General features: G+C 36.0%; 2 protein-coding genes across 4 annotated transcripts; one reads left to right on the forward strand and one right to left on the reverse strand.

Moving 5' to 3' along the window:
- The first annotated feature begins 2,778 nt into the window (after positions 1–2,778).
- On the forward strand, positions 2,779–6,610 carry LOC143611457 (biotin--protein ligase 1, chloroplastic-like). Of its 3 annotated transcripts, none has more exons than XR_013149777.1 (11): positions 2,779–2,868; positions 3,082–3,352; positions 3,434–3,495; positions 3,633–3,781; positions 3,915–4,035; positions 4,147–4,299; positions 4,389–4,434; positions 4,512–4,572; positions 4,754–4,830; positions 5,002–5,123; positions 5,858–6,610. XR_013149777.1 is itself a non-coding variant. In XM_077085649.1 (11 exons), the coding sequence occupies exons 1-10, from the start codon at positions 2,787–2,789 to the stop codon at positions 5,042–5,044; spliced, it is 1,065 nt and encodes a 354-aa protein (XP_076941764.1). In that variant the 5' UTR covers positions 2,779–2,786; the 3' UTR covers positions 5,045–5,077; positions 5,858–6,610. The 3 variants fall into 3 exon arrangements, 2 of the variants coding, with proteins under 2 accessions (XP_076941764.1, XP_076941765.1); XM_077085649.1 differs by having other exon boundaries at positions 5,002–5,077; XM_077085650.1 differs by having other exon boundaries at positions 2,843–2,868; positions 3,065–3,352; positions 5,002–5,077.
- LOC143611459 (uncharacterized) lies at positions 5,750–9,052 on the reverse strand. The gene is made up of 3 exons (XM_077085652.1): positions 8,754–9,052; positions 6,048–6,390; positions 5,750–5,971 (listed from the first exon to the last, which is right to left on the reverse strand). Exons 1-3 carry the CDS (start codon positions 9,050–9,052, stop codon positions 5,750–5,752), a joined length of 864 nt encoding a protein of 287 aa, XP_076941767.1.
- Positions 9,053–10,029: the final 977 nt, after the last annotated feature.

Below are 10,029 nucleotides of genomic sequence, written 5' to 3' on the forward strand. Positions count from 1 at the left end.
TTTGGGTCTTTTTGGTACCCTACCTCTACAATCATCTTGCCACCACCTCCACCACCACCACCTGCACCATCCACCCAGAACCACCCCCACTAATCACCACCAACAAACTGCAATATTTTTCCTTAAGAACACCAAGAAGCTCATTTGCAACCTCCACACGTGACCGTCGCCGCTGCCAGAACATCAAGTACCACAATTGCACCACCATCGTCGATCCAATTAACGATAAATTAATCGACTGAACCGTCACTGGGTCATATCTAAATGGAGGTGAAGCAAGTTTAAAAACTCTAGATCTAGAAGGGTTGGATGAATCAGACCAAATCCGACCCGAATCAAAGAAATATTACACTATAATAAAAACAAATCGAAGATTATGTGAATAACTAGGGCATAAAAGATCCGAAATCAGACCCGAATTGGATCAACATGTTTGTGAATAGCTGGGTAATATGTGCCGGTCAGATTTAAGGACAGGTTGAGGTGGGTGGTTTGACATTTGTGAATCTAATGTTTATAAGTGGCGGCGACGGCGGGTTGAGGTGGGTCGCCAGTGGTTGTAGATCTAATGGTTGTAAATGACGGTGGCGGCGAGTTGAGAACGGAATCCGGTGGAAATTGCGATAGTGAGATGCAAGCCGCCAGTAGGCTTCCGGCAGAACATCAAACAATAATTAAACAGGGAGGGAGGGAGAGAGAGAGAGAGAGATAGAGAGTTTTATGGTGTGTTTGGGATTCCTTATTCAAGTCCAAAAGGACTTATAACAAATGACTTTTTGAAAAGGAGTTTTCAAAAATAGTGTTTGGATTAACTTTTAAGCAATAAGTAAATAAGTTGTTGTAGGTCTTGAAACCGGACAAACGAACGGATTTTGTTCTTGATAAACGATCGAGACAGGTGCGGCATAAACAAACGATCGAACAAAAGTATAAAAATAATATAAAGGATAGTGAACGACTCCGTAATCGCTAATAAAAGATTGATAATATTAAACGAATTGATCCCACCCAAGGTGATCTCTCCTTGGGTGGTTGTTTACACACTAGAAAAACATACACAAAGACAATATTGTCCCTATTTATAGCTAAACAATAAACATTCTAGAAGTTTTCTCCCGTTGAAGTTAAACGTGTGCACCGAAGTTCTTGTCTCGGATCCGGAATTCACGCCAACTTTAAGTAATCGCTTGACATAAATATATAATACGAGTTTCGCCATATTGATATCGTAAGTCACAAATTTTTGGCCTTACAGTTGTTTTTAAAAATGTTGACTTGCCTTATTAATGTAAAATGACAAAAAAAAAGACATTTTTTAAGTTGTTTTAAAAAAAATGTTTAGGATTGTAGTTGAGAAGGGTGTAATGGGTAATACTCATTCTCACCAAACTCAAAAGTTCATAAAGCTGGAATTCCTTAACTTTTCAAAAACCTCATTTTTACACTAGCTAAGAAGTTAAAATCTAAAAGAACTTATGGGTTACCAAACACCTTTTAAACTATTAAATTCTATCAAAAGATAAAATTGTCAAAAGGAGGTTTCAATAAGGAATCCCAAACACCACCTTAATTTTAGGTTTTATTTTTAATTATAAAGTAAATCCGTCAATTTACAAAATACCCTCATGTGCCTTGCACATGATCAAATTTAACAATAAAAATTAACTGGGTTAGTGCCAAATGATATAATATGATATAGTTTTTAAATGCAAAGGATGTTTTCTGCCATCTCTTTTGTTAAAGGACGTCCATTGAAAAAACGATCAAACATAAAGAACGTTTTTTGCCATTTTGTCAAAAATAAATATGTTATTTAAATTGTTTGAAAATAATTTAGTTAAGAGTTTAAAGCTTGTCTCGATTCATATATAAGAATGGTCTAGTAACAAAGGTGTATATCTTATGGTTATGGGTTTGAGTTTTACTTGTGACATGTAATGAAACAGGTGAAAAAACATTAGATGCTCAAAAAAGATAAATTTGTATAGGGCTGTAAAGGAACCAAACATCTGGCTAATCTTTAGCAGAAAGTTCATTTATGTTTTGTTTGTTTAATAAATGAACTAACATGAACAATAAAAATTGGTAAGCTTAACGAATGAACAATAACATAGGCCTCTTTCGATCAATGGTGTTATTCAACGTTCGTACGTCCATCCGTTTAGGTTCATTTATGTTTGTCTGATCACGACTGTTTAGGTTTGTTTACGTTCGTCAAGTTATGTTCATGTATTAACATTTTACTATCAATATTTTAATTTATTTGTTTTACTATGTAAATTAGTAAATTACTAAATTGTTATGTTTTGTTTACTATGTAAAATAAGCTTCATTTTTTTTGATGTAATTTTGGATTTTTGATTGAATTTTTACGAATTTAGGATCTTTATACTTAAATTAATATGTAATCGTTTATGTCTGTCAGTTAGTGTTGTTATGCTCATTTGCCTGTTAGGTTCGTTTATGTTTGTCTGTCCATTAGCGTCCGGTTACGTTCGATAGTGTTCATTAGTGTCTGTTTGCGTTTATTTACAATATTAACGAACATGCATGAATAAACAAAAGAAGGTCAATTCCAAGGACACAAATTTTGTTCGGTAGAGTGTTCATGTACCGACAAAAGCTTAACGAATGCCATCATCTCGTGTTTCTGTTTGTTACAAAGTTTTAATTTAAAAATGAAATCCGAATGCATAGAAGTAAAATTTAAATGGTATAACCGTCTTCGATTGTTCCGCCAGCTAACGCCGCCACCGGCTCATCAACACAAAACTGTATCCGAGTGAATGTTATTTATTCCTAATCCTCTACGAAATTCTTCATTTCACTCTCGAATTCTCCGCTTCTCACTCGCTACTGCAGCAACAGGTATATTTATATTATTATAATTAATTAAACACTCATTCAATTCATCACTATTACGTTTATATATTTTAATTGTGACCTCATTAATGGCTCCCAATTACCTTATGTTTACCGTTATTGAATTGCTCATATTATTCTGTTCACCACTGTTAGATGTAGATTTATAGTAGTGTTTATGTATATCAGTATATGCTAACAGTGACGTCATTGTGCTAGCAATAATGGATCCCCAATCACCGTGTGTGCTGGTACTAAGCGGAAAATCGCCAACTGAGAGGGAATTGATTAAGTGTTTGAAGGAAAGTTCATCGCTTAAACTCGCAGATGATGGAAAACTGTTGACATTTTTGCAATCTGAGACCGGATGGAAATCCGACAAAGATGAGTTTCATTTTGACTCGTACATGGCTTCTCTTATGACTACATGCTTTGGAAGAGTTCTTCTTTGGTCTCCGCGATTACCTTCCACTCAGGATGTCGTCTCTCTGTAACTGCAAAAGCCTTTTCAGATTCATATTCCTTTGTATTCTGATTTATTTACTCACTAAATGTTTTATGGTTTATGCAGAAACTTTTCTGAGATTCCGGTAGGTTCTGTATGCGTTGCAGATGTTCAGTTCAAAGGAAGAGGTGTGTAATCTATGACCTAAACTATCCAAATTTTTTATTTGGGTTCATTTATGCTGTGTTGGTTTTGTTATTGATTAGATCATGTGCCGGACATGGATAAATACATATAGACTTATAGAACGCCTTCAATATTACAGGTCGTTCACAAAATATATGGGAATCACCAAAGGGTGGTCTTCTCTTTTCATTTACAATACAAATGGAAGATGGTCGTGTGGTGCCACATGTGCAGTATGTTGTGTGTCTTGCTATGACAGAAGCAATTAAGGATCTTGCTTTAGAAAATGTAAGCTGGCTTGTTTCTACCAGTTTCTTGATTCTTGTTTAATATTGATTAAGTTAGAACTACCATTGGTGTATTAAGCTCCACTTAAAGATATCATACAGTATTAATATTTGTTTTGTATTATCAATTTCAGGGCATCCCACCTCTGGATGTTAGAATAAAGTGGCCAAATGATCTTTACTTGGATTGCCTCAAAGTGGGAGGAATTTTGTGCACGTCGACATATAAATCTAAGAAGTTTAATGTCAGTGTTGGTATATTTCTCACTTGATCTATAGCGGTTAATGAGAACTTTGAATTCTGAAATTATGGATTTTGGTTTTGATTACATTGTTCTGATCTTCATGTTCTTAATTCAACTGCAGGTGTAGGCTTGAACGTTGACAATGATAAGCCAACAACATCGTTGAATGCAGCCCTGCAGAAGTTGACCTGTGGTTATCGATTTAGCAGAGAAGATATTACTTCAGCCTTCTTTAATAAATTCGAGCATCTTTTTCATATATTAATTAACCAAGGTGAGTAGTAATTTTAGATAAAGCTAAGCCTTTTTTACTCTTCCCATATAGAAAAAAGTGTAACTCATAGTTTCTCTTAATACATGCAGGCTTTAAACCCCTTGAGGAGCTATATTACAAGACATGGCTTCATAGGTACTGCTATAGTGCTGTATTAATCTGACTATATTATAGATTTATATGTGTTTCATCATTGGTCTTGATCTGTGCAGTGGGCAGAAGGTTACAGTCCAAGATCCGGAATTGCTGTTGGAAAATGTAGTTACTGTGCAGGTATCCTTGTTGATTAGATAATCAAGAAATCTTAATCGCGTTCCTTTAATTACATGTATGGTTGTAGTCAAATAGTGAAAAAATAAAGATCATACAACACACTTGCATAATTTGATTGACACATATTTGTAGTTGGGAGTCGCCAACATGGAGTTGTAACAGTTTCACTTGTTAATGGCAGGGGTTAACATCTTCTGGATATTTATTGGCCATTGCTGATAATGGTGAGATGTACGAACTTCATCCAGATGGCAATAGGTAATATATGTAATACATGCTACATAATTTTTTTAAAATAACGTAAGTCCTTATAAATCTGACTTGTTATGAAATCATGAGTTTTCAAGAGTGTTGATTGTTACCTTTTAAGTTCAAATGATATAAATTGTTGCCTCACTAGTATTGAAGATATGTGTTTTGTTTGTGCAGTTTTGACTTTCTCAAAGGACTGGTGAGGAGAAAGCTTACATGAAACACTTGGTCCAGTAGCCTGATACTTCATCAGGTAACATTTGTAAAAGGAAAGAGCAACTCTGGTGCATTACTGTTAGGTGTGTGTTTCTGTTTTATTTTTAATAAAAAAAATACAGTCTTATACAAACTAGGGTCAGTTTTTCATTTTCAATCGCTCTTTTAACTTAAAAACTAGTTTGTACTTTTGAATAGGGAAAATAGATAAAAAAAAGTATGATACTTGCCATGTTACTTGTAGTTTTGTAGTTTGCTTCTAATTGACATCAAACATATGTGTGCATAGTCATACGTCTCAGCACCATGTACAAGTCTTTACACGGTTCTCACAATTCTATACTTTGATTTGGTTTTCATAAGCCTTCAGAGGTTGAGATCGATTATGAATCAGACCTTCCGTGACCACCAACTAATGTTGAAGATTTATAAAACTAAGAAAAAGAAAAACAATATACTCGTTGCATATTTGTTATTACATAGTGAACCAACTAACAAAAACAAATATAAATCCAAATATTACATAAAAATACTTCAAGTAACAACCTATTACACTTGTGTCCATGCAATTATTCTAGCTTGTTAGGTTTTAGGCCATAAGATGTAGATGCCATGAGGTGAAGTTTTAGGCAAAAAATAGTTGACCCACACCAAAAAATATTTTAATTAAAAAAAAATAATATATATTTTTCTTTTTGGAGCATGGAAATCAAGAAAGTAGATAGGAGAAAAGATTGTAAACTATGACAACTATGACTATGAAGATAATCTGATCAGTAATGGAGATTCCCTCACTTTTATCAACCGCGTCATTTAGATTTGAAGGCGAGGCCTTGAGTTCAACTGAATATGATCCTTTATCTTCTTCTTGGATATCCGGTTCTATGTTTATCTCCCCAAATGCAGATCTGAGCTCTCCATAGCTCCATTCCTTCACTCAAAACTTGTTAGTTGTAACATACTAAAACACCAAATTACTATAGCCACAAGTACTAGTTACGAATTACCTCAACTTGTTCTCCAATGGTGAAGATAATGGTACTAGGGTCTGTGCGGAATGAGAACGGTCCATCTTCAGACAAGAGACGGAACTCTCCAATTTCAGTTGGGAGATGAAGGCCGACAGCAAATGCAGCTGAATCCCGTTTTGACCCGTCCAATGCACGCGGAGTCTGTGATGAACGTGGGGTGTGAGGTTGAAGAGCTGAGTTACTATGCTTGAATATGGTCATTCTTGTTTCGTTTTCCTTTATTTTCTTTCGAGGCTGTTTACCACCATGGGTTCCCATAATCTTGGTCACCTCTTTCGCGATCACTTCGAGCTTATTTGCAAGGCTTTCGGTTTTTTGTCTGCAAATGAACATTGGAATGGCATATATATTATTTCATTTTGTTTACAGACTGCAGACCACAACTTATTTATTGATATTTATGTTATTTTATATTTAGTCGTTTGTGTAAAACCGAAAAAAGGTGTGGAACTTGCTGGAATAGCCCAAATGATACACAGATGCATAATAGCTCATATGTTGTATTGTAGTTTTAATAATAACATTGATTTTTAAACTAACACTTTGGCCAATTAGTAAAAGTAATTGTGGAGTTGCTAAAGATTTTGATTAGAACCACTAAGTTGGCGTTTATGATCCTGCTTTTTGGTTAAACAGTGAGGCAAACTACTAGTAATGGTTTTTTGGTTAAACCGTGAGGCAAATTATTAGTAGTGGTTTTCGCTCTGTGTGAACCAAAGCTAAATCCTTGAGAAGTTGAAACCGAATAAAAGTAAACTACTGATCTGGTTTTGCTCTCAAGATTTGGCTTTTTACTAGACATGAGACAGGAAACTTTTCCATGGGTAGGGTTGCCCAAATCTTTCTACTTCTGTAAGTTGCAACTTATTTACATGCATTAAGCAGAGAGAAAAATAAATTACACAAATAGTAAACTACTATGACTGTAAGTTACATATTATTGATTTCTTCTCTTTTTATGATTAAATGGATATAGTCTGGTCCTTATGATGCCCAAGGATTTTTAAGCCTATAACCCGCAAACCAAACTTTTCATTCATGTTCTAAGGAAAAACCGAAAGGTAGAAAAAAAAAGACACCCGCAAACCAAATCTGTGGTGGATGAGGACAGAGACGTGTCACCATTTAACGGGGAATTATACCTGCTGACGATTCTAGTAGTGTCAAACGAGATTCATGGAGAGCCAACGAGGGTAACCCCTCCAACGTCTTGGACATAAATATGTCGAACAGGGTTCATAGGTATGCTTGATGAAAATGATTTTTCTTTTAAAACTATGGTCTCAACTTCTGGGCAAGGTATGATGTTGAGAACTGTTGATTAATGCCCATGGTGTTTTCTTTTTCAGTTCACAAAGGAACATGCTTTATCTAATGTCTTTAAAAGTAGTGTGGATAATTTGTAATGTTCCTTTTCTGAATTAGGTAATGGTATGTGTTGGTGCATGCGTGCTTGATATCTCTTTTGGTTATTCTAAAACTATAAATGTGTTCTTTTAACAGCTTACACACACTCTCTGATTATGAGACTTATGAGGGTATTTGCTTGCACCTTGATACCACTGGGTCATGTATCCTTTGGCATATATATGTGGTTCAAATATTAACGGCAAATAATTATACATTCATATTATGGTCCAAAAGCACAAAAAGCAATCAGGTGATTCAACAAACAAGAAAATTATTGTTGATGCATGGGGCGATTGCCCGGCTATCAATGGACTAAATATATATGTTATAAAGCGTAACAACCACGGCCAATACTATGAAACGACTATCCGTTGACAACACAAAAGATTAAGAATTCAATCCAACCAAGTGACAAGGTTCACTATACCAACTATTTTCAAATGAAGAGACAAATAGAAGTGACCTGCAAATTCCTAAGAATTAGCACACCTCAAAAAAGAGATTGAAGGAATGATTACCGACATCCATATGAGACACGAGAGAGAAAAAGAACGAAACATGATACTGATGATACGAGGTTTGAGAGGAGACAAGTGTTTATAGAGTAGTAGAGTACTATAGACCCTGGCCGGGATGGGCATCCATAGAGGCTGCAATGGTAGGACGTGTGGGCCGGGTCTATATATCAACCTGTGACGAGATACCTCCAAGTGACTACTGCAAGAAGTGTTTGGAAAAATTGCCAACATCAAACTGCGATGTATTCACTTACAAACCTGTTCACGTAACGTCTGTACCATGTTACACATCCGAGCATATCCTCATTGCTGGTTCGAAGATGAATCCCATTGTACAAAAGAAAAGAAGTTGACACCCGATCGACAGAAACCAAGCCGAATGTGAGGTGCACAAGTTAACATACTTTGGGAAGTCAAATACCGAATCTGGGCCGCAACAACATAGTTATGGTACAAATTAAAAACATGTCATACTGTCATATGGAGAATGATTTTAAAGACTTGAAGATCTACCGAAGGATTATTATCTAGTTGCGGAAATAGCTCTAAACATCTAAAGGTCAATTATCTTATCGGTTTTCGCTTCAAATATTGTTTGCTAGACGCATATATATAAAGGTTATCATCAATACAACGATAGCTAGGCGGTTAAAATTTTTCATGAATCAAATCATACTAAACATGGAAGCACCATTTCGTTATAAAATTAATTATTATAGATTTAAATTCAATAATTGTCAAGAAATGAACAAACCTGAACATAAGATATTTCTCGTCATTCTTAACCTCTTTTCGCCTTTCCGCTGCCGCCATGGCAGATTTCGACCACGCAAACTCCTCCCTATCACCGTCGCGGCTCCACCTCTCCGCCAACAATCCAAAACAAAACTCCGCCTCCGTAAACGCCACTTGCAGCTCCTCTGGCGACACTCCATGTCCACTAACCCTAAACACCCCAAACTTCATTGCGGAATCCAACATCTGTTGGATGGCCTTCTTGTCCTTGGCTTTAATCAACCGGTATTCGATCTCTGGAATCTGCGGCTGAGTCATGTCGTCTGGCACGTCAAATTCGGGGATGTTCTTCAACTTGTCGAAAGAGGGATCAGAGCGGGCGGGGATCCTGGAATTGGGCATCGGAGAGGGAGGTTGTTGCGTGGGTGTGGCTGACGACAGGCGACTCCGAATTCTGTCCATGGCCATAATAACTGGGTGGGTGGTTGTGTTTTTGGAGAAAATGTGAGATCAAATGGGAGAGAAATGAGAGGATGATGCATGGGAATTATAGTAATTGCATGGCGTGTTTTGTGGTATGGCGTACGTCTCCTAGCTTGCATTGGTTGCTTGTACCTTTCGTTGCATCGAATGCTTGTACTTTTGAAAGAAGGATTTTTATAGGAAAAATGGATATATTTAGTGAACGAACACACTCTCTATCTTTGTTTATTAAAATCACCTTCAGAATGCATCAAGTTATAAAATTGTTATAAATATTATTGTTGTGGTTACTAAAAATTGGTTTTCATTACTGATTTCAGTAAGTATTACTATTAAGAGCCAAAGTCAAGAGCAACTAAAATCACTCAAGTTTCAAGTTTTACAACTAATTTCATTCAAGTATTAAGTTAAAATCAACTAATCAAGTTTTATTTAAGACTCAAGAGTGAAGTTTACATCTATTTTCAGTATTATAAAAGTAAGAAACTGTTAAAAAAAAATTAGAAAAAGAAAGACAGTAAACTAAGAAGGATGTGGAGGCTAGACAGGCGATTGGTTTTTCCGCTCTTGATACAACGAGTAGTCAAGGGGCACAAAACGATTCTTGAGTCTATTCGTCTGGTCTCGCAGATCTCGTCTGGCAGTGATGATGGTCACTTGATTATGGTCATCTCACCTTTGCATTGGTTGATTTTTTTTTTCTTGAACGAAGACACTATATTTCTATAATACAACCACCCTCTACAACCCTAGTTTTAAATATGCACCATCGTTCGTTATGGGACTCAAACCGTCAACCTTAAAATAAAAGA

The sequence above is a fragment of the Bidens hawaiensis genome, unplaced genomic scaffold (genome assembly GCF_021521415.1).
Source record: "Bidens hawaiensis isolate Kalapana, Puna unplaced genomic scaffold, B.hawaiensis_p1.1 tig00031120_1, whole genome shotgun sequence".
NCBI classification, from domain to species: domain Eukaryota; kingdom Viridiplantae; phylum Streptophyta; class Magnoliopsida; order Asterales; family Asteraceae; genus Bidens; species Bidens hawaiensis.

Excerpts from the sequence above, each read along its gene's own strand:
- LOC143611457 (XM_077085649.1), top strand. The coding sequence starts at position 2,787 with ATGTTATTTATTCCTAATCCTCTACGAAATTCTTCATTTCACTCTCGA. Across the intron at positions 4,435-4,511 it reads TACAAGACATGGCTTCATAG|TGGGCAGAAGGTTACAGTCC; the intron begins GTACTGCTATAG and ends TGATCTGTGCAG. Across the intron at positions 4,831-5,001 it reads CTTCATCCAGATGGCAATAG|TTTTGACTTTCTCAAAGGAC; the intron begins GTAATATATGTA and ends TTGTTTGTGCAG.
- LOC143611459 (XM_077085652.1), bottom strand. The coding sequence starts at position 9,052 with ATGACTCAGCCGCAGATTCCAGAGATCGAATACCGGTTGATTAAAGCC. Across the intron at positions 6,391-8,753 it reads GAGAAATATCTTATGTTCAG|ACAAAAAACCGAAAGCCTTG; the intron begins GTTTGTTCATTT and ends GTTCATTTGCAG. Across the intron at positions 5,972-6,047 it reads CCATTGGAGAACAAGTTGAG|GAATGGAGCTATGGAGAGCT; the intron begins GTAATTCGTAAC and ends TTTTGAGTGAAG.